Source organism: Myotis daubentonii, chromosome 4 (genome assembly GCF_963259705.1).
Source record: "Myotis daubentonii chromosome 4, mMyoDau2.1, whole genome shotgun sequence".
NCBI classification, from domain to species: domain Eukaryota; kingdom Metazoa; phylum Chordata; class Mammalia; order Chiroptera; family Vespertilionidae; genus Myotis; species Myotis daubentonii.
This window is the reverse complement of record NC_081843.1, coordinates 36,881,878-36,909,689: the sequence shown is the minus strand read 5'-3', so window position 1 is coordinate 36,909,689 and position 27,812 is coordinate 36,881,878. Positions and strand designations below refer to the sequence as shown.

General features: G+C 42.1%; 1 protein-coding gene across 2 annotated transcripts in view; it reads left to right on the top strand.

Annotated features, from left to right (window-relative positions):
• Nucleotides 1–27,812, top strand: part of LOC132232293 (cytochrome P450 3A12-like) — a 43,237-nt gene that overhangs the window by 15,150 nt on the left and 275 nt on the right. The window contains exons 6-12 of one of the 2 annotated variants that reach the window (XM_059691749.1): nt 16–104; nt 1,422–1,570; nt 10,082–10,209; nt 12,130–12,196; nt 17,381–17,541; nt 20,398–20,624; nt 24,257–24,419. In XM_059691749.1, coding sequence (XP_059547732.1) covers nt 16–104; nt 1,422–1,570; nt 10,082–10,209; nt 12,130–12,196; nt 17,381–17,541; nt 20,398–20,624; nt 24,257–24,419 — 984 coding nt within the window. The remainder of the gene's footprint in view (nt 1–15; nt 105–1,421; nt 1,571–10,081; nt 10,210–12,129; nt 12,197–17,380; nt 17,542–20,397; nt 20,625–24,256; nt 24,420–27,812) is intronic. The other variant, XM_059691750.1, reaches the window with a different exon arrangement.

Sequence of the window (27,812 nt, the reverse complement as noted above, 5' to 3'; positions counted from 1 at the left end):
GTGTTTTGTGTCTAGATGTTCCCCATCATTGGCCAGTATGCAGATGTGTTGGTCAGCAACCTGAGGAAGGAAGCGGAGAAAGGCAAGCCCATCACCTTGAAAGAGTAAGTAGGAGGCCAGCTGCTGGGATTCGGAGCTCTGCTCCAAGACCCCCCAGCCGCCTGCCAGAGCCCAATTCCCACTGAATTACTGTAATGACCAGACAGAAGTGGGTGTGTGGTGTTAGAACTCCAATGGGCTACCCAAGAGGATGTGGCTCCTCCAAAAAGCAGGGCAGCCAGGAGAGAAAGATCTTCTCCTGTGTACATGAACCAGGATTAATTTGTCTGCTTAGTTGTCACCTTGGATATTCTTGAAGACAAAAAAACATAGTTTAGAAAGTAGAAACATGATTGTACCAAAGTTTTCAGTGTAGAGGATGTGAAATACTGGCAGGGTAAGGCACTGGTACATATTGGTGGGCAGTGGGTGGGGCTGGGAAGTTACAGTGTGGAACTTGGAACAACTTAAATGCCTTCATGTTCTTGGTGAGGATACCAGCAAAATATGAAATATTAAACCTTCCCACCACTTCTCCTTTCTTTAGTCTCAAATTAAAGAATGTCCTGTATAGACTATGGGTAGGGCAAGAATGTCATTTATTATCTAAAGTAAGATACTTTTAACTATGTAGGAACAACAGAGGTAAAGTGGGACTGATCTGGGAAAACTGGAGACATGGTCACTTACCTATGGGATTCCCCCAAATTGATTCTGGAGTGATATTTTTATTGTTATTTCTTAAACTAGGAGCATTCTTATTTCTTACATTTTACAGAAATGAATGTGCCCTAAAGGCAACTTGAGATCACTGGACTTGAGGACAGTGGGTCTTTCAGGAGCTTTAGCAGGAGTGCAGAGAAGGAGCGATGGCATTCCTGGCAACTCAGACCAGGGTGCTGCTGTTCTGTCAGGTGCTGAAGTGGAATCAGCTCTGAGTATAGACAATGTGGTGAGGCAAGACCCAGATCAATATCACCTTTCTTGACTCCTCGGAGAAGAGTCATTACCTACCCTTGGTCCTGCTCAAGCACAGTATGGCTACTATTGTCCAGACTCAAAACACACTACTGTAATTTGCCTGATTATGGGTCTCCTTCCCTCTGACTGACCTCCTATTGCTCACAGGTGGGTCTAACTTGCCTTGGTGTCCCCATAACCCAGCACAGGGCCAGTTGCATGATTGGCATCTGATAAACACCTCATGATGGACTGTGACAGGAGCATAGATTCTTTAGATGATCCAGCCGATGGTTTTGACAGTTGTGTGGCTCTTTACCTGTCTTTGCCTGGTCATATGAATTTATGTGTCCTTCCTATTGTATGTGTTGGATAAGGATAGTTAAGAGGTGCTGATTTTAATTTTCTATTTCTCTTCTCAGCATGTTTGGGGCCTACAGCATGGATGTGATTACTGGCACATCATTTGGAGTGAACATTGATTCCCTGAACAACCCACAAGATCCCTTTGTGGAAAATATCAAGAAGCTCTTAAAATTTAGTTTCTTCGATCCATACGTTCTCTGCATAAGTACGTGGACTACTATTTTTCTTTCTCCTTCTTTTCCTACCTCCTTTCCCCACCTTCTCTCTCTCTCTCCTTCCCTCCCTCCTTCCCTCCCTCCCTCCCTCCCTCCTTCCCTCCTTCCCTCCTACCTTCTCTTATCTCTTTTTTTTATAAAAGCTCATTTGAGATATAATTCACATACTATAAAATTCATCCACTCAAAAATATCAATTCCATCATTTTTACCACCTAGTGTCTGTCGACAGGTAAATGGATAAAATATGTGGCATAGATAGATAGAATGGATACTATTCAGCCATAAAAAGGAAGGAAATCCTACCTTTTGCAACAATACCAATGGACCTTGAGGATATCATGCTAAGTGAAATAAGTCAGAGGAAGACAAATACTGTATGATCGATCTTATATATGGAATCTGAAAAAATACCCAAACTCACAGAAAAACAAGAAATGATTTGTGGTTATCAGAGGCAGGATTTGAGGATGGGGGAATTAGATGAAGGTGCTCAAAAGGTACAAAATTTCAGTTATAAGATAAACAAGAGTGTAGATTCTTAAAGTTCTCATTACATGGATAGAAAAAATTTTTTAAACTATGTGAGGTGATTTATGTTAATTAAACTTAATATGGTAATTATTTTGTAATATGTATATGTCATTCAGAGATATATACAGCCATCATTATATTAATCATTAGAACATTTTTGTCAACTTAGATATATGGTACTTTAAAATTTTTTTAACCTTTATTGTGTGTGTGTATACATATATATTTTATTGTTGATAGTATTATAGATATCTCCCATTCCACACACCCTTTGTCCCCCTTCTCCCAGCCCCTACCCACTCCCACTATGGTATTTTTTTCTCCTCCCCCCATGGTATTTTTATTATTCTCCACCGGAGCACATGCTTAAAAAGAGGGAGAGAGGGAGGGAGGGGAGGGGAGGAGGGGGAGAGAGAGAGAGAGAGAGAGAGAGAGAGAGAGAGAGAGAGAGAGAACATTGATATGAGGAAACATCCATCGGTTGCCTTCTGTATGTGCCCACCCCCAGGATTGAACTTGCGACCCAGGCATGTGCCCTGACTGGGAATTGAACCAGCAACCTTTTTGGTGCACAGGGCCCCACTCCACTAATTCTGGCTGAGCTATGGTATTTTTGACTTTAACATCCCACTCCTTAGCCAAAAGCAAACTCTCATCCATTTCTGTCTCTATAGATTTGCCTATGCTGGACACTTCATATAAATAGAATCACATATGTGGGCTTTTGTGGTTGGCTTTTTAAAATTTAGTATAATGTTTTCAAGGTTCATCCATGTGGTAGCATATATCAGCACTTTTTATTTTATTATGGCTCAATAATATTCCATTGTATGGACATTGTAATTATGTTTATTCATTCATCAGTTGATGGACATTTGGGTTGTTTCTACCTTTTGGCTATTGTGAATAATTGTGTGTGTGTGATTACCTGATTCAATTTTTTGGTGTTTCTTTTGGTTTTACTTCTATGCAGGGGTGGAATTGCTAAACCCTATAATTAACCCCTGTTTACATTATCAATGAACTGCTAAACTTTATTCTACAGTAGTGACACCATTTTACATTCCCATCAGTAATGTATGAAGGTTCCAATTTCTCCACATCCTCACTAACATTTGGTTGACATTTTTCTATCTTTTGTATTATGGCCATTATAGTGGATATGAAGTGGTATCTCATTGTGGTTTTTATTTGCATTTCTCTAATGACTAACAATGTTGAGCAACTTTTGATATTTTTGTTGCATCTTTGTATCTTTTTTAAAAATTGATTTCAGAGAGGAAGGGAGAGGGAGAGATAGAAACATCAATGATGAGAGAATCATTGATCAGTTGCCTCCTGCATGCCCCCTACTGGGGATTGAACCTGCAACCTGGACATGTGCCCTTGACTGGAATAGAACCCAGGACCTTTCAGTCTGCAGACCAACACTCTATCCACTGAGCCAAACCAGCTAGGGTGGTATCTTCTTTGGATAAATTTTGATTCAAATCCTTTGGCCATTTACATTAGAGATGTTTTTCTTGTTGAGTTGTAAGAATTCTTTATATATTCTAGGTAAAAATTCCTTATCAGATATATGAATTGAGAATTTTTCTCCCATTCTGTAGGGGTCTTTTCTTTTTTTTTTTAAAGTAAATCTTTTTTTTTTTTTAATTTTTTTAATATATTTTATTAATTTTTTACAGAGAGGAAGGGAGAGAGACAGAGAGTCAGAAACATCGATGAGAGAGAAACATCGATCAGCCGCCTCCTGCACTCCCCGCTGGGGATGTGCCCGCAACCAAGGTACATGCCCTTGACCGGAATCGAACCTGGGACCCTTCAGTCCACAGGCCGACGCTCCATCCACTGAGCCAAACCGGTCTCGGCTTAAAGTAAATCTTTATTGTTCAGATTATTACATTAGTTACTCTTTTTTCCCACCATAACTCCCCTCCACCCAGTCCCTACCCCACCCTCCGCCCTTACTCCCCACCCACTGTCCTCATCCATAGGTGCACGATTATTGTCCAATCTCTTCCCTCACCCCACACCCCTTTTCCCCCCAAGAATAGTCAGTCCATTCCCTTTCGATGTCCCTGATTCTATTACCATCGCCAGTTCATACTGTTCATCAGATTATTTATTCCCTTGATTTTTAGATTCAGTTGTTGATAGATGTGTATTTGTTGTTCATAATTTGTATCTTTACCTTTTCTTCTTCTTCCTCTTCTTAAAGGATACCTTTCAGCATTTCATATAATACTGGTTTGGTGGTGATGAACTCCTTTAGCTTTTTCTTATCTGTGAAGCTCTTTATCTGACCTTCCGTTCTGAATGATAGCTTTGCTGGATAAAGTAATCTTGGTTGTAGGTTCTTGGTATTCATCACTTTGAATATTTCTTGCCACTCCCTTCTGGCCTGCAAAGTTTCTGTTGAGAAATCAGCTGACAGTCGTATGGGTATTCCCTTGTAGGTAACTGAGTTTCTTTCTCTTGCTGCTTTTAAGATTCTCTCTTTGTCTTTTGCTCTTGGCATTTTAATTATGATGTGTCTTGGTGTGGTCCTCTTTGGATTCCTTTTGTTTGGTGTTCTCTGTGCTTCCTGGACTTGGAAGTCTATTTCTTTCACCATGTAGGGGAAGATTTCTGTCATTATTTCTTCAAATAGGTTTTCAATATCTTGCTCTCTCTCATCTTCTGGCACCCCTATATTTCAGATGTTGGTACGCTTGAAGCTGCCCCAGAGGCTCCTTACACTATCTTTGTATTTTTGGATTCTTTTTTCATTTTGCTTTTCCGGTTGGGTGTTTTTTGCTTCTTCGTATTTCAGATCTTTGACTTGATTCTTGCGCTCCTCTGTTCTGCTGTTGGGAGTCTGTATAATGTTCTTTATTTCAGTCAGTGTATGCTTAATTTCTAGTTGGTTCTTTATCACAACATTGAGGGTTTCATTAGATTTCTTGAGGATCTCACTACATTTATTGGCAGTCTCACCAGTCTTCTTGAAGATCTCACTGCATTTTTATGCTTCGCTGTGTCGATAGAGTGCCTTTCTGCGCTAAGTGTCCCAATTACCTGAGGCAGACACTCTTGGTGCACCCCCTTGTGGGCTTTGTGCACAGTCTTATTGTAGTTAAGCCTTGATTGTTGTAGTTATCACTGTGAGGAATTGACCTCCAGGCCACTTGGCTGTGAGAATCAGCTGTGTCTGCAGTGGGAGAACTTCTGTGCTGGAGACACCCCTCTGGGGCTAGACCTGCTTCGATGGGGCTTTGGTGCTCACTGAGTCTGCCCCCTGAGTGTGTCTTTTATGGTTCCACGGAGCTGCAAACTGGATGGTCCCACTCTGACCTCTGGGCTTCCTGGCTCCTGGATCTCTACGGAGGTGCTAATCTAGCCTTTGCCTGAGGCTATCCAGCAAAAGTCTCCCTGCAGGGCTTGGGCGGGGCGGGTCCCATGGGATCAACAGGGCGGGGTTAGCAATTGTGGCTGCTCTCAGTCCTGCCCTCAGAGGCTCTGCTTCTCAGTGTCCCAGTAATCGCTGCAAGCCCCTCGGAGAAAAAGCTGCCCTAGGGTTCTGAGCGATGCCAGACAGTCCCGCTTCTTCTGTATGAGTCTGGGTCCCTAGAGACTCGCCTGGAGCTGGAGCTCAGAGCCTGAGACTCCCTCCTGATTGAAAACAACAACCACGCCCTCACCCGCCAGCCCGCTCCGCATGCACTCCGCACCTTAGTATTTTACTTCAGCACTGCGCCTCCTCTGAGTCTCGGTATGCTATTCTCTTTCCTTCTAGTTGTAGAACTTCCACTCAGCCAGCCTTCCTGTGGTTCTGGATGATGTCCGTTCCGTCTTTTAGTTGTTTTTCTGAAGTGGTTGTTCGAGGCAGCAAACTCCGGTGTTTACCTATGCTGCCATCTTGGTTTCTCCCCTCTTTTTCTTGATAGAGTCCTTTGCATAAAATTTTTATTTTGATCATCTACAATTTATGTCTTTTATCTTTTATTGTCTGCTTTTGGTGTCATGTCTAAGATCCATTGCCAAATATGTCATAAATAGTTACCCCTTAATTTTCTTCTAAGAGTATAACGTTTTAACTTTTATGTTTAGTTTTTTGAACAATTTTTTATTTTGTTTTAATATATGGTACTAGAGGCCTGGTGCACGAAATTCATGCATGGGGTGTGTGTGTGTCCCTCAGCCCAGCCTGCACCCTCTCCAATCTGGGTCCCCTCAAGGGATGTGTGATTGCCTGTTTAGGCCCAATCCCACCACACATCCCTCTCACAATCCAGGACTGCTGGCTCCCAACTGCTCGCCTGCCTGCCTGATCACCCCCTAATTACTCCCCTGCCTAACTGCTCTCCCCTGCTGGCCCGATTGCCCATAACTGTCCTCCCCTGCAGGCCTAGTTGCCTCCAACTGCCCTCCCCTGCTGGCCCAGTCACCCCTAACTGCCCTCCCCTGCTGGCCTGGTCACCCCTAACTGCTCTCCCCTGCTGGCCTGGTCGCCCCCAACTGCCCTCCCCTGCAGTGCTGGTCCCCCCCAACTGTCTTCCTCTGCAGGGCTGGTCCCCCCCAACTGCCCTCCCCTGCAGGGCTGGTTCCTCCTTAACTGCCCTCCCTTTCAGGCCTGGTCCCTCCCAACTGCCCTCCCCTGCCGGCCTGATTGCCCACAACTGCCTTCCTCTGCTGGCCATCTTGTGGCCACATGGGGGCGGCCATCTTATGTGTTGGAGTGATGGTCAATTTGCATATTACCTCTTTATTAGATAGGATAATGTATGAGTCCAACTTCATTTTTTTTGCATATGCCTACCCAGTTGTCCCAGAACTATTTTTAAAAACCTGTTTTTCTCAAATTAATAAACTTAGAACACTTCTCAAAATTCAGTTGCCTTAACCTGAATAGACATTTCTCTAGGCTTTCACTAGTAAGTATGGTGTTAGCTATGGATTTTTCATAGATTCCATTTAACACAGTAGTTCTCAACCTTCTGGCCCTTTAAATACAGTTCCTGATGTTGTGACCCAACCATAAAATTATTTTCGTTGCTACTTCATAACTTTAATGTTGCTACTGGTATTAATCGTAATGTAAATATTTGATATGCAGGATGGTCTTAGGCAACCCCTGTGAAAGGGTCGTTCGACCGCCAAAGGGGTCGTGACTCACAGGTTGAGAACCGCTGCTTTAATGGTGAGGAAATTCCCCTTTATCCTCTATTCTTAGGTGTTGAGTGTTTCTATCACAAAAAAGGTGTTGCATTTTGTCAAATGCTTTTGTTGCATCTATTGAGATGATCATATGGTTTGTGTTTTTTATTCTATTGGTATAGTTTTATTACAAAACCTCACATTTCTGGGCTAACCCCCAGAATTTATGGTATATAATTCCTTTTATGTACTTCTGAATTGAGTTTGGCTAGTATTTTGTTAAGGATTAGTGCATCCATGTTCATAAGATATATTGGTCTGTAGCTTTCTTTCCCTGTGATACCTTTGTCTGGTTTTAGTATCCGGGTAATATTGGCCTTGTGCAATAAGTTTGGAAGTGTTCCCTCCTTTTCTAGTTTGTGAAAAGTTGGTGTTCTTTAAATATTTGGTAGTATTCATCACTGAAGTCATCTGGACCTGAGCTTTTCTTTGTTGGTAGTTTCTTTAAAAAATATTTTTATTGATTTCAGAGAAGAAGGGAGAGGGAGAGCGATATAGAAACATCAATGATGAGAGAGAATCATTGATCGGCTGCCTCCTGTACACCCCCCACAGGGGATTGAGCCTGCAACCTGGGCATGTGCCTTGACCAGGGATTGAACCGTGACCTCTTGGTTCAACCACTGAGTCATGCTGTCTGGGCATGTGGGTAGTCTCTTGATTAATAATTTGATCTCTTTCTTGTTATAGGTTTATTCAGATTGTTTATTTTTGAGTCAGTTTCTATAGTTGTGTTTTTCTAGAAAATTGCCCATTTAATCTAAGTTATCTAGTTTATTGGCATACAGTTGTTCATAATACTACTTTAAAGTTTTTTATTTTTTAATGTCAGTAGTAATCTCCCATTTTTCATTTCTGATGCTAGTAGTTTGAATCTTCTTTTGTCTTGGTTAATTTATTTAAATGTCTTAAAATTATTGTCTTGATTTCATTGATCTTCTCTGTTGTTTTTATTCATTATTTTATTAATTTCTTCCCTCATATGTATTATATGTTTCCTCCTTCTTTCTTTTGGTTTTGTTTGCTCTTTCTTCTCAGTGTGTTAAGGGGGAAAGTTTGGTTATTGATTTGAGATCTTTGTTCTTTTTAAAAAAATATATTTTATTGATTTTAGAGAGGGAAGGAGAGGGGGAGAGGGAAACATCAATGATGACAGAGAATCATTGATTGGCTGTCTCCTGCACGCCCCCCCACTGGGGATCGAGCCCGCAACCCAGGCATATGTCCTTGGCCGGAATCGAACCCGGGATCCCTCACAATCCGCAGGCTGACACTCTATCCATTGAGCCAAACCAGCTAGGGCACTTTGTTCTTTTTAATGTAGACATTTATAGTCATTTCTCTCTGAGTGCTGCTTTTGCTACATCCATAAATTTTGGAATGCTTTCTCTTCATTTTTATTTATATCAAAGTATTTCCTAATTGCCCTTCTGATTTCTTGTAGGACCCATGGGTTATTTAGGAGAGTATTTTTTTTAATTTCCACATAGTAGTGAGTTTCCCATTTTTCTTTATTATTGATTTCTAATTTCATTCCATTATGGTTGAAAGACATACTCTGTATTATTTCTATCCTGTCTATGAATTCTTTTACAATATATATTTTGATAAATATTATTATACAATGCACAGTTCTTTTTTTTAATTGTTTAAAGTATTACATATGTCTCCTTTTTCCCCTGATTGACCCTGCCCCTGCCACTCCCACCCTCGAGGGCAAGCCCACACTGCCTCAGTGTCTGTGTCCATTGGTTATGCTAATATGCATGCATACAAGTCCTTTAGTTGGTCTCTAACCCACTTCTGACCTGCCATTTGTCTCTGGAACTATTTTTGTTCATCAGTTTATGTTGATCATTATATCCCACATATGAGTGAGATCATGTGATATTTATCTTTCTCTGACTGGCTTATTTCGCTTAGCATAATGCTCTCCAGTTCCATCCATGCTGTTGCAAATGGTAAAAGTTTCTTCTTTTTTATAGCGGTGTAGTATTCTACTGTATAGACGTACCACAGTTTTTTAAGCCACTCATCTGCTGATGGGGACTTAGGCTGTTTCCAAATCTTAGCTATTGTAAATTGTGCCGGGATGCATATATGCTTTCTGATTGGTGTTTCTGGTTTCTTGGGATATATTCCCAGAAGTGGGATTACTGGGTCAAATGGGAGTTCCATTTTTAACTTTTTGAGGAAACTCCATACTGTTTTCCACAGTGGCTGCACCAGTCTGCATTCCCACTCCAATGCACGAGGGTTCCTTTTTCTCCAACAATACAGTACACAGTTCTTATAAAAATTTCAGAATTATTTTAAAAGACAGAGAAGAAACAAGACTCACCTATAATTAAACTCTCACATGCAATCATTGTTTACATTTTAGTGTCTAGTGTTCTACTGTGTCCATGCATGTGCACCTGACTACTATTTCTTGAACAGTGCAATTACTTAAAGTATCAGACTCTGCTCTGGTTTATTCAAAGAAAGTCTAGTTAATAGATAAAGGCAAAGCTGTTCAAGGATGTAATCCTGTTCCTTTAGTCATTCAAAAGATGGGGAGGGGGCCATGATCTCACTGCTATAGTGATGGCCCGTCTGTGTGGACTTGTCCTTGCGCAGCCACGGGCTTGGAAGTCTGAGCACAGGGCATAGAGGGACTGGCTCCTGGTTGAGAAGCCTGGTGTCTTTTACTCTCCTCATTGGTAGAGAAAATTATAAGTGCTCCCGGTACATTTCGTATTTTCATTGTGCTTTCTTTTTTCTTACAGCACTCTTTCCATTCCTTGGCCCAGTTTTTGAAGCATTTAATATTACTCTGTTTCCAAGAAGTGTGACTGATTTTTTCAAAAAGTCTGTAAAAAGAATGAAAGAAAATCGCCTCCAAGATAAACAAAAGGTAAAATCTGGTGGTGGTTACATGAGTGTGTTCATGCTTTGATAATTTATTGAGCTGGATACATATGATTTCTGCACTTCTTCTTTTTTCAGATAGATAAAAGACTATAGGTTTACAGGAGGAAAGTTCTAACGTTTTATGGGGAATGAAGAAGGTGTAGGTTAGAAAAGGAAATAAAAGATGAGTCAGAGAGACATTGTCTAAAATGTAATATAATAATAGGCACAAAGGTCAGTATATCACTGCATGAATATTATTGAGATGAAAAGTTTTCCACTTCCTTTTAATAAATTGTCAAAGTCTAAAAAAATTACTGTTTAAAAATTATTTTCCTGGTATCATACTTCCCCAGAGTTAAAATTGGCAAACACTCATCAATTCCAAGCCTCTTATTTTACACATTCTGCAGTGGAAGTTCCCAGCAGGCCCCTGGGGGAGGGCTCTATGTTAATCTGAAGCCTGCTCAGGGACTGGAGAGGGAAGTAGTTTTCTCTGGGCATTGAGGTTGCAAGCTGGCTAACCCAGCTTTGCCTTCATGGGCCTGGAGGCCAGCACAAGAATGTCTGCAGGCCATGGAGATGGGGCTGGTATCCCGGAATTGTACTGAATGTTGTGGAGAGTTCTGGGATGGTGGAGTATTTGAAGCTTCTCCCAGAAAAGCATCTGATGAACTCTGCAAATGTCAGGGGATTCAGTTATGTGGCCTTTCATTAAAGATTAAGGCTGGAGAAAAAAAGTATTGAAGTCAGGGACTTTTTTCTGAGCAACCAGGTATGACGAGAGGGAAGCAGGCAACTCTTTGGCCAGGAAACTGTTCAAAAGTGAGAGAAGCCAAAGAGCAGAGAAAATGAGGACCAAAAAGCCATTGGACATGATGGCTGAATTTCTCTCAGGGGAACATTCTGTTCTCCAAGATTTGTTGCTGGATGACTTCACTGATAACAGTATAGTGAATGTAGCCAATAATCTCTCTATATAAAAGTCTAAGTGACTGACCGATCGAATGATTGGTCGCTGTGACACACACTGACCACCAGAAGGCAGACGCTAAACGCAGGAGCTGCCCTCCTGGTGGTCAGTGTGCTCCCACAGCCGTAGTGCCGCTCAGCTGACCAAACCGTCCCGGCGTCCCACCAGCCCTGTGGCAGCCACTCCCTCCCTCAGTAGTCCTGCAGGTCCAATCTCCAGAGAATGGGCCAGGCACTGATGGACCTGCTGGCACTGACGGCACTGCTGGCATGGTCGGAAGTCGGCCTCGGGCACTGTGGCCGCTTTCCCTCCCTAGATGTTCTGCAAGGAAGAAATGATATAAAAGTGGCTGCCAGGTGGCTCCCAACAACTGGCACGAATGTCAGCAGGATGGATCCAGATCCTGGGCTGGCAAGGGTGTTCCACCGCCTGCCCGGAGGGCCTATTGTGTCCTGGCCCCCCTCCACCCCACTCAGGATGGGCGCCAGATGCAGGGCTCATGGCTGGCGAGTGCCGCTGCGGCAGCGCGATCCTCTCCCAGTTGGGACTGACTGGGTGCAAGCCTGTGGCAGGCGCAGCAGGGCTGGGATGAGCAGGAACGGCAGGTGGCGTTGGACTGAGGGTTTCAGCCTGATCCCCACAGGCCACCTCGAGGGACCCCACCCATGCATGAATTCGTGCACTGGGCCTCTAGTATCTCTATGGTGACAGATGGGTACTGGAAATATTGGGGGGAACACCTTGCAAAGTATATGATTATTTAACCACTATGCTATATGCTTGAAATTAATACAAAATAATATTGAATGTAAACTGTAATAGAAAAATAAAATTAAAAAAAGAAATGAAGTGGCCATTTTAACAGGAAAGAAAGTTAGTACTGCACTCCTGATTTATTTCTGGTTTCACAAGTTGACTCTTTGTCATTGAAATTTCTCCTTCTGCTTCCAGCACCGAGTGGATTTTCTTCAGCTGATGATTAACTCTCAGAATTCCAAAGAAACAGACTCCCATAAAGGTAAACAAGGTGTACTTCAGAGGGCCAGTGATGGGGAGGCTCAGAGGTAGTGGTGGTTCAGAAAATGTATAGGAAGATTTTCATGCAGACGTGAATTTCTATCAAATTGAAAAAGACACATGCTCAGAATAAAGGTAGCCAGAGGCACTTTCTACACACATGTGGGCACAGCTTTATTCAAAGCTTGAAGGGCACCATAAACAAGAATTTTATGCCCTGAGGTCAGTCAGTGTTCTGTGGATCACCTACATCAGAATCTCTGGGAGCTTGTTTCCAATGTCTATTCTCTGGCCTCATCCAGCTACATGGAAATTTGCATTAAGGATGCATCACTTTAGGAAGCACATTGCCCCAGTATTGGTGACCTTCACTTGGAACCCTTGGTCAAATTGTGTTCACTAGCTTAATCTAGTATAAAGTTTTGTCTTTTATTTACTTGTTTGATGGTTAAGTTCTCTCAGGTTTGTCCACTGGAGCCCTTTCAGAAGGCGCTGGGGTCCTATTTTCTTTCTTTCTTTTTATTTTTTCAATATACTTTACTTTTTAGAGCAGTTTTATGTTTACAGCAAAATTGTGTGAAAGGAACAGATATTTCCCATAACCTTCTCCCCTCACCTATATTCAGCCTCTCTGACTATCAGAATCCCTAACAGCAGTGTACCATTTGTTACAGTCAGTGAATCTACATTGACACGATTGTCATCCAAAGTGCATAGTTTAAATTAGGATTCACACTTGGTGTTGTATGTTCTATGGGTTTTAATCGATATATACTGTATATATAAAACCCTAATATACAAATAGACCAAATGGTGGAACAACCAAACAACTGGTCGCTATGATGTGCGCTGACCACCAGGGGGTGTGCACAGAACATGGCGGGCATCAGCAGCAGGTGGCAGAGTGGGGAACATGGCCGGCATTGGCTATGGTGGGATGGTGGAGCGGGTGAGGGGGGCACCAGATCAAGGCGGGGTGCCGGTCGCTGTCATCAGTGCAAGCCTCTGGTGGTTAGTGAAAATTCTTTGCTCCCTTGCGCTGCAGTCCTGCTGGGTGCTCGCACCTGCTGCTGGAGCCGGCCCCACTCACACCCACTGATGGCACGGAGCAATTGGGGCCAGTGCCAGCAGCAGGTATGAGTGGGGCTGGCACTGTCAGTGGGTGCCAGGAGTGGCTGTGAGGGGTGGCTGACAGCCCTGATTGCCCCTCAGGGCTTCTCCACCTTCCCCTGCTCCAGAGGGGCGGTCAGGGCCGGCAGCTGCCTCTCACACCCACTACCGGTGCTGGCCCTGCTCGCACCCGCAGCTGGCACCAGAGTCGCTGCCTGCACCCACTGCTGGCGCTCGGTGCTGGTCCAGATCACTCGGCACTGTCAGCGGGTGTGAGCAGCAGCTGTGGGCCCTGATTGCCCTTGAGGACTTCTCCACCTACCCCTGCTCCTGAGGGGCAATCAAGGCAGCAGCCGCCGTTCGCACCCGCTGACAGCGCCGGCCCCGCTTGCACCTACTACTGGCACTGGCACCAATTGCTCCACGCCATCAGCGGGTGCGAGTGGGGCTGGTGCCATCAGTGCATGGGAATGGTGGTGGTGGGAGCGGGGCTGCCAGCAGATGAGGGACCGGGGGCCTGGTGGATGGGCCGAGACCCACCCCTGTGCCCACCACATCCTTGCGGCCCACAGTTCCTTTCAAGGTGCACTGGACCCCTAGTAAATTTATAATGACACTAGAGGCCCAGTGCAGAAATTCATGCATGGGTGGGGTCCCTCGGGGCGGCCTGAGGGAATTGGGCTGATGCATGCAGTCCAATGCCACCTGCTGCTCCTGCTCATCCCGCTCCCACTCATCCCAGCCCTGCTGTGCCTGCTGCGGGCTTGCGCCCAGTCAGTCCCAATCAGGAGAGGCTCGTGCCACTGCAGCGGTGCTCACCAGCTGTGAGCCCTGCGTCTGACACCTGTCCTAAGGCGGGTGGGGAGGGCAGGATGCGATTGGCCCTCGGGTGGGTGGTGGATCGCCCATGGCCTGGGATCCAGATCCGTCCCACTGACATGCCCAAGGCTGACTTCCAGGAGGCCAGCAGTGCAGCTGGGATCATGCTGGCAGCACTGGTCCGTCAGTGCCTGGCCTGTTCTCTGAAGATTGGACCTGCAGGACTACTGAGGGAGTGAGTGGCTGTTGCTGGGCTGGTGGGCCACCGGGACTGTGCGCTCCCACTGTGGGAGCGCACTGACCACCAGGGGGCAGCTCCTGCGTTGAGCATTTGCCCCCTGGTGGTCAGTGAGCATCATAGCGATCGGTCGTTTGGTAATTCAGTCACTTAGGCTTTTATATATATAGATATGTCCACCATTAGAGTATAGAGAGTGTCCTGTATCTTTTTCACCTATCATTTTCTGAGTACTTCCTTGCTTTCTGATGCAAGGCATTCCAAATTTCTCTCTATTTCCCCTGATCAGCCCTGGAGCCAGCCATTTCACCAAGGAATTCTGGTTTATCTTAGTGAGAAGTACTTAGAAACCAAAATCCGATCTAGGAGTGCTCATTGCTCCTACGATTTCTTTACTTCTAGATTGTCTCAGTGGATAAAGCTAAGAACATCAAATATATTTACAGAGGTCTCATAAACATAAATATTTTTATATTCACCCATAATTAGTGATGTAAACACATTTTCTCTCAAAAAAGAAACATGCAAGTATTATTGTTTATTCCTATGATATAAATACTTCCATCATAGTTAATTTCAAACTACTAATGGCTTGACAACCATCTCACAAAATTTCTGAATATTTAATAATTGGTTCTAAAGAACAGGGTTGAGATGACTCCAGCACAGCACTATAAATATATCCATATCTATGTATACAAATCTTTCTTTCTCCCTATCTATCTAGTCTCATACAACCTTCTGTGATGAAAGAGAACATATTCTATATCAATAGAGTTACCACTAGGCACATGTGGCTATTACACGTTTGACATGTAAGCAATGCAACTGAAAACTGAATCTTATATTTAATTTTAAATAATTAAAATGTAAATAAGCACATGTAGCTAGTGGCTACCTATTGGGCAGCACAGCTTAAATTTTGGATATCATGGGGTATATCCTAGCTGGGGGAAGGAATTTGATAGTTGAATCTACCCCCAACAGCATCATAAAAATAATGTTTGAAAAATCAGTCCTTGGTAGACCTTTCTTGTTTTTAGTTGTGAATTACAACTTTGTGGGAATTAGCATGTTTATTTCAGTGCTCTAAGTATCAAAAGGTCCTAATTCATTCCCACACAAATAGATTAGATCTTAACCATGCTTATTCTCTCAGGAGAAAATAAAAGAGGAGGCCACTATTAGTTTGAATAGACTCTTCCTTCCCTTCTCCCTTTCTTCCTCTTCTGGAATGCCCATTATTCTAACATTGCTTTTTCTGCTGGCATAATTCTTTCCTCCATCTCCTTGGCTCTGTTTTCTATGCATGCTTCATTTTCAGGATTTCTGATTGGTTCTTTTTAAAACTTTCAATCTCTTTGGTAACCTACTCATTTTGTTCATTCATTTGTTTTCTGAGTGCATTGAATTGCCTGTCTGCATTTTCTTGCATTTTGTTGAGTATTTACAGAACTGCAATCATGAAATCTCTGTCATTTACATCACATATTTCCATGTGTTCCAACTTGCTTTTTGGGGCTTTTTCATTTTCTTTCAATCCTCGTTTCCATAGTTATTCATGGTATTTGTTGTTCTCCTTTGCCTACACATTTATATCTGTTGATATTAATGGCTTATAACAGCTTCCTCTGAAGAGAGCTTTCTACTATTTTCCAGTAGATAGCACTGAATCACAAGATTTTTTACCTCTGTGATCCAGATTTGACCTCCGGGGCTTTTATAAAACAGTACAGCCTTGCTGCTTGGAGGTGGGGTTTGTTTTCCCTCACTGTAATGGTGACCCCTGACCTCCATGGGGTTCCCTCCAAGCATCCAACCTGGGGATCAGTCACAGAGGGAAATGGTGGTTCTACAGCAATAACTCTTGGTTTATAGATAATATGCTCCTTGGCTATACTCCAAAGGCAACAGGATGCGAGTTTTGGGAGTCTGAGCATTGTCAGGACTCTGTGCTTCCATTTCTTTCTCTGAAACACCACCATCTGGCCCAGCAGTGGAGAGCCACAGCTCTCCATTCCTCCTGGCTGAAGGAAGCTCCTGCTACTGCCGTCTTCGATATTCTGCATTTCTAATAAACTCCCAGATACTGCTGATGCTTCTGGTCCATAGACAATAGCTTGAGTAGAAGAGTTTATCTGTAGCCAATTACTGTTCTTTTTTTTTTTTATATTTTATTGATTTTTTAGAGAGGAAGGGAGAGAGATAGAGAGTTAGAAACATCGATGAGAGAGAATCATCGATCAGCTGCCTCCTGCACATCTCCTACTGGGGATATGCCCGCAACCCAGGTACATGCCCTTGACCGGAATCGAACCTGGGACCTCTCAGTCCGCAGGCCGACGCTCTACCCACTGAGCCAAACCGGTTTCGGCCAATTACTGTTCTTTTAAGTTCCTGGAAACATGTTTAGAAGAAAGATCCTTTAATTTTTCTTTACATAAACTTCAGTATTGTAAACCATCTCAAAATTTTTAGGAATAATTTAAAATTTTCCTGGGGGAGAATGCTATCCCATATTACTTATAGTTAAACTACTTTTAAGATTCTCCAGTAACATACTGTGGAATTACACAGCTGAGATAGTGATGAGAGTGATGTATTCAGGGGCAGGTGACCAAGAATAGTGTAGACCCCTGGTCGGCAAACTGTGGCTCAAGAGCCACATGCGGCTCTTTGGCCCCTTGAGTGTGGCTCTTCCACAAAATACCACGTGCGGGTACGCGTACAGTGCGATTGAAACTTTGTGGCCCATGCGCAGAAGTTGGTTTTCGGAGAAGTACTGTTGATATTTGGCTCTGTTGACTAATGAGTTTGCCAACCACTGGTGTAGACCTTTGGAAAAACTGGATTAAGACTTTTTTTTGCCTTTTTCTGGATCTGCAGTACACACATCAGAGTACAACTCCCTCTAGTTTGATCTGAATTTCCATTTTTTTCTTCTAGCAGTTTGGCATTTCATATGGATTTTTCATAATCCAAACTGATGATTTACATTGACCTTTCTTTTCCTTTTAGCTATGACCGATCTGGAGCTTGTCGCCCAATCTATTATCTTTATTTTTGCTGGCTATGAAACCACTAGCACTTCCCTTTCCTTCTTTATGTATCTTATGGCCATTCACCCTGATGTGCAGCAGAAACTGCAAGAGGAGATCGAGGTAACATTTCCCAATAAGGTAAGTGGATGATACCTGCAGAGGTAGGGAGGAAGTGAAACCTTAACAAGAATGCCTCCTCACCATTTCGTAGGATAATTTTTGCAAAGAGCATAAGCATCAGTTGTTTATCTATGCTATTTAGGAAGGATGTAAAGTGATGAAAACAAAGAAATATAGGTAATGTGTACTTTTCACAGATTATAAGATCTTAGACAAAGTGCTTTTCCTGGCATAGCAGTTATCTGTTATCACAATAATGTCAAATGGAAAAAAAGACCCTCAGTGGCAATTAACAATAAACATTGATTGCTCAAGTGTCTGGATAATTATCTGTGTTGATATTGACTGGACTTGCTTTAGTCTGGCTCTTGGCTGATCTAGGCTGGCCTTGGCTAAGAGGCTGGGTGAATCAGCTCCACACATGATCCACATATCTCCCATTCTCCAGACAAGAAGCCTGGGTATGTTCTTCTCAGGCAATGGCAGAGGGAAAGACCAATAAGCCCAATCATATGGGTGCCTTTCAGAACTCTGCTTGCATCATACTTAGCCAACATTCCATTGATTTAAAGCATGCACTATGGCCAACCCCAGCATCAAAATAGGACGGCACAAAGTTAGATGACTAAGGGCACGGACACACACAATGGTGGAGAACAGGCCCAAATAGTGTAATATACCACCCTGGGTAAACATTCCAGACTAGAAGAAGCCTGACATACAGGAAAGAGCGTAGGGTAGGGAATAGAAGATAGACATCTGAGTCCAGACTATGGTATTGGACAGGTCATATGACCTTTCTGAGTCATAGGTCTTTCAGATATAAGGAAAAGATTTTAGAACCTATGTAATTAGAGATTATCTTTCTTCTCATGGAAAACTCACATTGGCATTCTTTTGATAGCAATAAGATGGAAAGGTCACTAAGACACAGAGACTAGCTAAATCATTGTGTTCTGCTTTTTTTTTTTTTAGTAATAATTAAAACACTATAACTAAACATTTGCTCCTTACTATATGTGTCTATTCTAAATACCTTGTATTTATAAATGAATTTAATCTTAACAAATTCTGTATTAACCAGGATAGGTTAGGTTATGCGTTGGTAACAGATTGGTCCTGAAATCTAAATGGCTTTACATAGCAAAAGTTTACTTCTCATATTTATATATAGAACATGAATTGTTAGAGGAGGGTAGGAATGGGAGTCTCTGCTCCATAGGTACTCAGAAATATAAGCTAAAAAGGCCCCACTTTATCTTTTTCTAAAAAATATTTTTATTGATCTCAGGTGGAAGGGAGAGGGAGAGAGAGATAGAAACATCAATGATGAGAGAGAATCATTGATTGGCTGCCTCCTGCATGTCCCCTACTGGGAATCAAGCCCACAACCTGGGCATGTGCCCTTGACCGGAATTGAACCCAGGATCTTTCAGTCCGCAGGCTGATGCTCTATCCACTGAGCCAAACCAGCTAGGGCAAGGCCCCACTTTCTTGTAGCTGCACTTTCTGGAACACAAGGCCTTCATCTTGGTTGGGGAATAAAGAAGTAGAGTGTTGCTCACTGGATTTTCAAGTGTTTTGACTTCCAATGAACATACATCACCTCAGCTCACAGCCCATTCTCAAAGCTGGTTCCCCCTAGCTTTAAGTGGGCTGGGAGATGTGGAGACCACATGGATATTGGGTGAGCAGTGATATCTCTGCCAAACAACTCTATGAAGTGTCAACTCTAAATATCTCCATGTAACATATCAGAAAACAGGTACTGAGAGGTGAAATAATTTTCATACACTAGTCATATAGCTAGTGGTGAAGAAGCCTTAACCTCTCCAGCATTGCCTCTTCAATATAACACCAAGTGATACCCACATATTGCCCACACTGTTTTCAGATATCTGACAAAACTGGAACTCTTTGTGGTAGGAAGAGACTGGCCTCTGGGGCTGGAGAGGCTTGTATGAGATCTTCACAGCTTACAGTCAAACCCTGAACAACTAGGAGACTGTTCCAGCAAGGCAGCATGAGGCTGAGTGGGGTTCCACCTCTTCATAACTTCTGCTAGAATGAAATTGTGTGCCTGGTAGCTAGCATCCCATCATACTCTTCATGTACCCAATTTGGTTTAGAAAGAAACCTGTTTCTTATCAAGTTATTTATAACTTCTACATTAGATAGTTTTTCTCTCCAAATCCTATATATAATCTAAAGGGTTGGCCCTAGCTGGTTTTGCTCAGTGGATAGAGTGTCAGCCTGTAAACTGAAGGGTCCTAGGTTCAATTCCGGTCAAGGGCACATGCCTGGGTTGTGGGCTCGATCCCCAGTAGGGGTGTGCAGGAGGCAGCCAATCAATGATTCTCTCTCATCATTGATGTTTCTATCTCTCTCTCCCTCTCTCTTCCTTTTTGAAATCAATAAAAAATATATGTATATAAAAATATAGGATTTTTCAACTAAAAAACTTTATGTCAAGTTGAGATTTTGCTTTTTTACTCATTCTCTTTCCTTGCTGCAGAAGTGCGGCCTCTCTTTTGAAAACAAAGTGACCATAGCATATTTAATTTAAGAGTCGGGGCCATAGTCTATTAGTCACATGAGATTAAAAAAATCACTGTATGGTAAGGTGAGAGACTTCTGGTCCTGTTTAGGGTATTGTCCCCAACGTCTCCCATAGTTATAACTACTCCACGTATCTCAATGGGCCATTAAGCAGGTCAAAGGATATGATAGATATCAAAATGTCTGTAAATCCTAAGGTCCTTTACTCAAATAAGTTATTCTTTGGAGCGCCTAACATTTCTATAAAACGACATAGACTGAGTTGAAAGTTGATCTCAAATCTCAGTTTATCAAAATCTGTTTCTTTCTTCCCAGGCAACTCCCACCTATGATGCCCTGGCACAGATGGAGTATCTTGACATGGTGATGAATGAAAACCTCAGGTTATACCCAATTGCTGGTAGACTTGAGCGGGTCTGTAAGAAGGATGTGGAAATCAATGGGGTGTTCATTCCCAAAGGGACAGTGGTGATGGTGCCAAGTTTTATTCTTCACCGAGACTCTACGTACTGGCCAGACCCTGAGGAGTTTCGTCCTGAAAGGTACTGGACCCCTGGGAAAGGGAACCCACCCTCATCCAAGCTGGTTGGACATGTTCTGATGTCTTTTAGTATAGATGATGAACGTGTGTTGTACAATCATTTGTATGCATACCTACTTATTTTTAGAAGTTTTTCTTATTACAAGAGTGATTATTATTTTACAATCTCTAGATTAGATAAAAGAAAGTTGTATTTGTCTATAGTCCAAATAACTTAATATAGGTCTCATTAATAATGTGATGTATGTCATTATTGGCATTTTTTTGCATATATAGATTTCTAAAAATTAGAATAATTATATTTTATACTACTTTATTTAACAGTAAACCATAAACTACATCCTATGTATAAAACACCACCTTATATAGGTATATATTAATCTGTCTGTGATTGTATACATATGCCATAATTTACTTAATCACTAATGATTTTAGAAATATAGGCTTTATTTCTTTACGTTTTTCATTGTTGTTCTCTTTAATCTGTGAATTTACCACCAATGTTCCCACATTCTATTTTTTAAAAACATTAGCTGCTGTTCCTTTAGCATAATTGGGAGAGTGCAGGCTGACAACCTGAAAGGTCCTCACTCCTGATGGTTTAAGCAGTCCCTTAAGGGTAGAGGTGAACACAGGTTCCCTGGTCTGTCTTTGGTTGCAGTCCTGGGCCAGCTTCTTCCTACTCTCAGTATTTGGTGACTTCCAAAGGGAAGTCATCTGCCCTCTAGACATTCTAAGACCCTCCTCTTTAGGGGTCGTGAGCATGTTCTGGAAATTCAGAGCCAAGTCTGGCTTTGGGCACAGCTTGGACTCTGGAAAGAGCTGATGCTTCCCATTTAGTGTATTGGTGAGCAAAATTGGAAAGAACTATTGAGGGCACTACCTTGGATCTAGACTTTTATTAACACAACTATACGATCCCTAATGGCATGGACCTTGTCTCATTTGCCATGGTGTCCTTATTCTAGCATAGTGTCTACACACAGTACTTTTGAAGAAAGTTAATTGACCAAGTCCTCTGTTTTCTGGAACAGGGGGCCTCTGTGGTTTCTCCAAGCTCAGCAGTTTCCCTCCTTGTAGCTTCATGAACATGAAATCGGAGACCTTTTCTGTACTTCATTTTTAATTCTATTTATTAGGGTAACACTGATTAATATTATAATAATTTCAGTTGTACAACTTTATAATACAACCTCTGTAGACTTTATTATGTGATTACTATCAAAGTCTAGACTTCTCCAGTCACCTTGTATTTGATCTCCTGTGCCCTCTTCATCTTCCTCATACCTTTCTTCCCCTCTGGTAACCACCATTCTGTTGTGTGTATCTATGATTTCATTTTTTGTTTATTTGTTGCTTTTTGTTTTATATCCCACGTATGACTGAAATCATGTGGTTCATATCCTTTTCTGTTTAATTTATTTCACTTAACATAATACATTCAAGATCCATCCATGTTGTTACAAATGGCAATAATTCATCTTTTTATGGCTGAGTATTATTCCATTGTATATATGTACCATATCTTCTTTATCCAATTGTCTGTTGTAGAACACTTGTTTTGTTTTAATGTCTTGACTATTATAAATAATATGTTAATGAATACAGGGGTATGTGTATCTTTATGAATAAGTGTGTTCAAATTACAAAAATTTCACGTATATAGCCAGAAGAGAGATTGCTGGGTCTTATGGTAACTCTTTTCTTAATTTTTTTGTGGAACCTCTATACTGTTTTCCATAGTGGCTACACCAGTTTATATTTGCACCAGCAGTGTGTGAGAGCTTTCTTTTTCCACATCCTCTACAATATTTATTTCTTGTCCTAACAAGAGAGCTGGTATCTCATTGTAATTTTTATTTGCATTTCCCTTATAGATAGTGGTGGTAAGCATTTTTTCACATATCTATTAGTCATCTTGTACTTTGCTTCATTCAGTCATCAAAGAGTAAGTGCTGACCATGTGTCAGAAAGTGGGCCAGGCTGTGAAAAATCCATGTTTTAAAAAATATATAAAAGTATATGTGTATTTAACATATAGAGAAACATTTCCTATATACAAGTCTATAAAATACTTATAATGCATCTCTATGTGTTCATCACTTGCCTTACAGCAATCAACCCATGTCCACTGCCCCATCCATATGCCATCCTTACTACCCTCCTAATTTCCACATTATCTTAAGGCATAGCATCTGTAAATATTTTCAATGTTCCCCAAAATATAAAAACCCTTAAAAAATATAGAACCACAATGCCATGATCACTTTTCCAAAATACATATTTTTCCTTAAAATAATAAAACATTGACGAGTCAAATTTGAATAAAGCATAGATCTACCCTTCAGAGAATTTATAGCCTAGTGCAGTGGTTAGCAAACCGTGGCTCACGAGCCACATGCGGCTCTTTGGCCCCTTAAGTGTGGCTCTTCGACAAAATACCACGTGCGGGCGCTCACGTACAGTGCAAAGTTGACTTAAAACTTTAAGTAAAGTACCCTGACCGGTTTGGCTCAGTGGATAGAGCGTCGGCCTGCGGACTCAAGGGTCCCAGGTTCGATTCTGGTCAAGGGCATGTACCTTGGTTGCGGGCACATACCCAGTGGGGAGTGTACAGGAGGCAGCTGATCTATGTTTCTCTCTCATCGATGTTTCTAACCCTCTATCCTTCTCCCTTCCTCTCTGTAAAAAAAATCAATAAAATATATTAAAAAAAAACTTTAAGTAAAGTTTATTAAGTTAATTTTAGGGAATGTTGTGGAGTGAAAGAAGATGTAGTGTTGAGGATTGAGAAAGGTATGTTGAGATGGTTTGGACATATAGAGAGGATGAACGAAAGGAGATAGACGAAACAAGTATATGAGTGTGGATGGGAGAGTTGGAAGGGGTCGACCTCAGCGAGCGTACCTCAATCAGATTGAGGACGTTTTTAGCAAAGGCCAGCTTAGGAGTACCCTAATTAAGTTAATAACAATGTACCTACTTATATAGTTTAAGTTTAAAAAATTTGGCTCTCAAAAGAAATTTCAATCGTTGTACTGTTGATATTTGGCTCTGTTGACTAATGAGTTTGCTGACCACTGGCCTTGTGAAACAGATACATAAGGAAACCAGTGATCATACGAGAGTAGAGGAGCATCATATGCCAATGTAAGTCATCTGATTTAAGCTATTCAATGAGGGAGAGAGAGGGACAGAAGGGGAGTGGTCAGAGGAGGGGAGGGGAAAGAAGGGAAGGTAAGGAAAAGATAACTAATAGGAAGTATTATTCCTGCTTCCTTCCTCCATGAGCATGTGACAAGCATGAGTTTGATGGAGGGAGAAACCTTCTTTTCCTTCATTTCCTTCTTGCCTTTAGAGTGTGAACATTTCAACATCCTGAATGTAATTTAGTGTTTAAAAATAAATTTTCTTTTAAACAGCCTTCATCTTTTTTCTTCAATGAAACTGAAAGCTCCTAAAGAGTAAGGGGAGTGGAAATGATCTCCAGCTTATATTTCTCACAGCAAAATAACCAGAGCAGGATCTCACTGACTAGCCCACTGGAGTATCCTATATACTAGAACCCCAAACATGTAGTTCTTGCGGTGTTTATGGTTTATTAATTGTTTTAATCTACTGTTGTGGAACCAGGTTCAGTAAGAAGAACCAGGACAGTATAAATCCTTACACATACATGCCCTTTGGAAGTGGACCCCGAAACTGCATTGGCATGAGGTTTGCTATCATGAACATGAAACTTGCTATCGTCAGAGTTCTGCAGAACTTCTCCTTCAAACCTTGCAAAGAAACACAGGTCAGATACTTAACATGTTACCACTCTGCCAAAATAATGCTTTATTGGGAAATTTGTAAAAACTGATGTGTGTGTGTGTGTATGTATGTGTATACATACATACACACACACACACTATATGCATGAATGTGCTCACTTATCCTATGTAATAAAAGAGGGATATGCAAATTGACTATCACTCCAACACACAAGATGGCCACCCCCATGTGGTCAAAGATGGCTGCCCCATGTGGAACCAAGATGGGCGCCACAAGATGGCTGGCAGGGGAGGGCAGTTGTGGGCGATCAGGCCAGCAGGGGAGAGCAGTTGGGAGGGACCAGGCCTGCAGGGGAGGGCAGTTGGAGGCGACCAGGCCTGCAGGGCAGGACAGTTAGGGGCAACCAGGCCTGCAGGGGAGAGCAGTTAGGGGTGACCAGGCTGGCAAGGGAGGGCAGTTAGGGGTGACTGGGCCAGCAGGGGAGGGCAGTTGGGGGTGACTAGGCCTGCAGGGGAGTACAGTTAGGGATGACCAGGCTGGCAGGGGAGGGCAGTTAGGGGCGATCGAGCTGGCAGGGGAAGAGTTAGGCGTTGATCAGGCTGGCAGGGGAGTGGTTAGGGGGTGATCAGGCTGGCAGGCAGAAGCAATTAGGGGCAATCAGGCAGGCAGGCAAGCGAGTGGTTGGGAGCCAGCGGACCTGGATTGTGAGAGGGATGTCCCAGATTGGAGAGGGTGCAGGTTGGGCTGAGGCACACACACACACACACACACACAAAACACCCCTGTGCACGAATTTTGTGCACCGGGCCTCTAGTTGTTTAATAATTTATTCTCTAAGCTAGAGGTTCTATTTGGAATCATCTGTGACCTTTAAGATCCCGTTAGTCTGGAGTGCTAAGCCTGTGTTTTTATAAATATCCAACTATAAAGGCCATCTAGAGTCAATGTAGTTAGTGTGACATGATGATGTAGAGTCCTTTGAGAAAAGTTTAAATTTAGTTACAAGTCCACTGGAAGGGAAGTGCTGTGCACAAGTCCTGAAGTATAGTGATTACTGAATCATTACTTTCAAGCACTGTTCTTTTCCACTAGAACTAACAGAAGTTCTTGTGTTAGTTGTGTTTCTCAACCACTGGCTGTACAACAAAATAAATGGAGAGTTATGAAAAATCTTGATGCCTAAGTTATCCCAGATACTAAAATAATTTCTCTTTTGTGGCTTTAAAAGCTCCCCTTTTGACTCTCATGTGCAGTCAAGGTTGAGAATCACTGATGAAAGCATTTCTGCCTATCATGGCTTCTTGACCCCTCCTTTTGGGAGCCCTGCTGTGATCAAACTAGGCTCCTTTTACATCTAATAAGAACTCTATGATGGCCCTAACTGGTTTGGCTCAGTGGATAGAGCGTTGGCCTGCGGACTCAGGGGTCCCAGGTTCGATTCCAATCAGGGGCATGTACCTTGGTTGTGGGCACATCCCCAGTTGGGGGTGTGCAGGAGGCAGCTGATCGATGTTTCTCTCTCATCGATGTTTCTGGCTCTCTATCTCTCTCCCTTCCTCTCTGTAAAAAATCAATAAAATATATTTAAAAAAAAAACCCTCCAGAAGTCTTCCCCATCTAGTACAGAGCCCATTTTCTTCTGCCATGTTATTGTTACTGCAGGCTGGTATCTTTACTTGTACCACTTAACCTAATACTTTTTCATTAAACTATCCAGTGTGGTTCTTTATGTATGTAAGAATGTCTTTAATTCTAGCACCTCATTTTATTCTTTTCATAAATTCCCAAAGGTGCCTTGTAGTCATGCAGGAAATGTTTACAGAGTGATTTGCAGTTGATTTGGAGCTCTTGTATACAAATTTTAATCAATTTAATTTGAAACAATTTAACAATGTGCATTACATATATATGCCTTGAAGTGAAATTACAAAATAGGAAGGTTTTACATTAATAGGTAGATATGGAATCTCTTCTCTGAAGAACATGCAGAATAGTTGCCTTTGATTCATATCAAGCAAGGCTCTATAATAAGGCTTATTTCTAGGACTCGTGTGTTTATTATGCAGCTCCTTTCCTTAAGTCAGCTTTTTCAGGGAAGAGGAGGGTAGAGATAGTTTTCAACGTATTTGTGGCTTTAGGCAGCTGTGTAAGGAGTCCTGTAAGTATATACACATGAGGGACACAGCCCTGAGAGGAAATGGGTCTCTGACACACCTGGGGTGGGGAAGACACTCCCTGAAAACTTCCAGTCTTCTATTGCTGGTGCTTCTCACTCTCCATGACAATTTTCTTGCCCTTCAGTGAACTGAGATCAGAAGGTTACTGTGTTGGAGGCTCCCCCAATACTGAAGAAGTGACTGGGTGAAAATTGAGCTAAAAAATTAATCAAAGGAATGTATAGGTTTTCAGAAGTTCACTATTTACACTACACTTGGGATCTAGGAGGTGTTAGAAAACAGGCACAATGCTTCACAAAGACCTTCTTCCATCATGAAACTGGAAGGTTTCCACTGGTAGAGGTGGCTGGGCTTTAGAAGTTGAGGCTGGTCCATACAATTAAAACATGTAAAATGTACTCAGGATTAATTTGCAAGTTTCAACATACATGAAATGAATTCTACCTGGCTTTTCCAAATATTTTCCCATAATGCCTAAGAATCTGGTTAAAAATTTTAAAACACATCCTTTTTATTTAAAATTTAAAACAGCCCTAACTGGTTTGGCTCAGTGGATAGAGTGTCGGCCTGCAGACTCAAGGGTCCCAGGTTCGATTCTGGTCAAGGGCATGTACCTTGGTTGTGGGCACATCCCCAGTGGGGGGTGTGCAGTAAACAAAACCAAGCAAACATACTTTTGTTTTTGGCCTGGTATAGATTAGGTGCTATATAAAGGGTGTCCCAAAATTCATGCAAGATTTGAATTTTGCGTGAGCATTAACAACAATAACAACAACAACAAAAAATAAAAGCCTAATTTTACTTGGTTTATTGAATCAGATTATAATATCTGTTGCCCTCTGATTTCAATCCCTTCAATTTGATAAGCATTACCAAGTACCAGTTATGGCCCAGGAGCAGGGACAATGAAGACCAATGAAGACCACGGCTTTGTGTGTGTGCCAGCAAAGCTGTGGAGGCCATTTACCCGATGTGCTATTCCATACATAAAGCTATACTGTATACTTTATGAATCAATAAAAAATTTACAATTTTTAATTATAAACCCGTGTTTTCTATCAAAATTACTTCTTGCATGAATTTTGGGACACCCTTTATATATTTTTTTCTTGAATGAATGTATTCACGAATGCTTTAACTGACCAGGATGAGACAGCTTACTAAATAAGTATAAAGAAGTAAAGAATATTATGCTAAAAGTAATTTGTATATGTTTGTAAAGCTTTATTGTGCTTAAT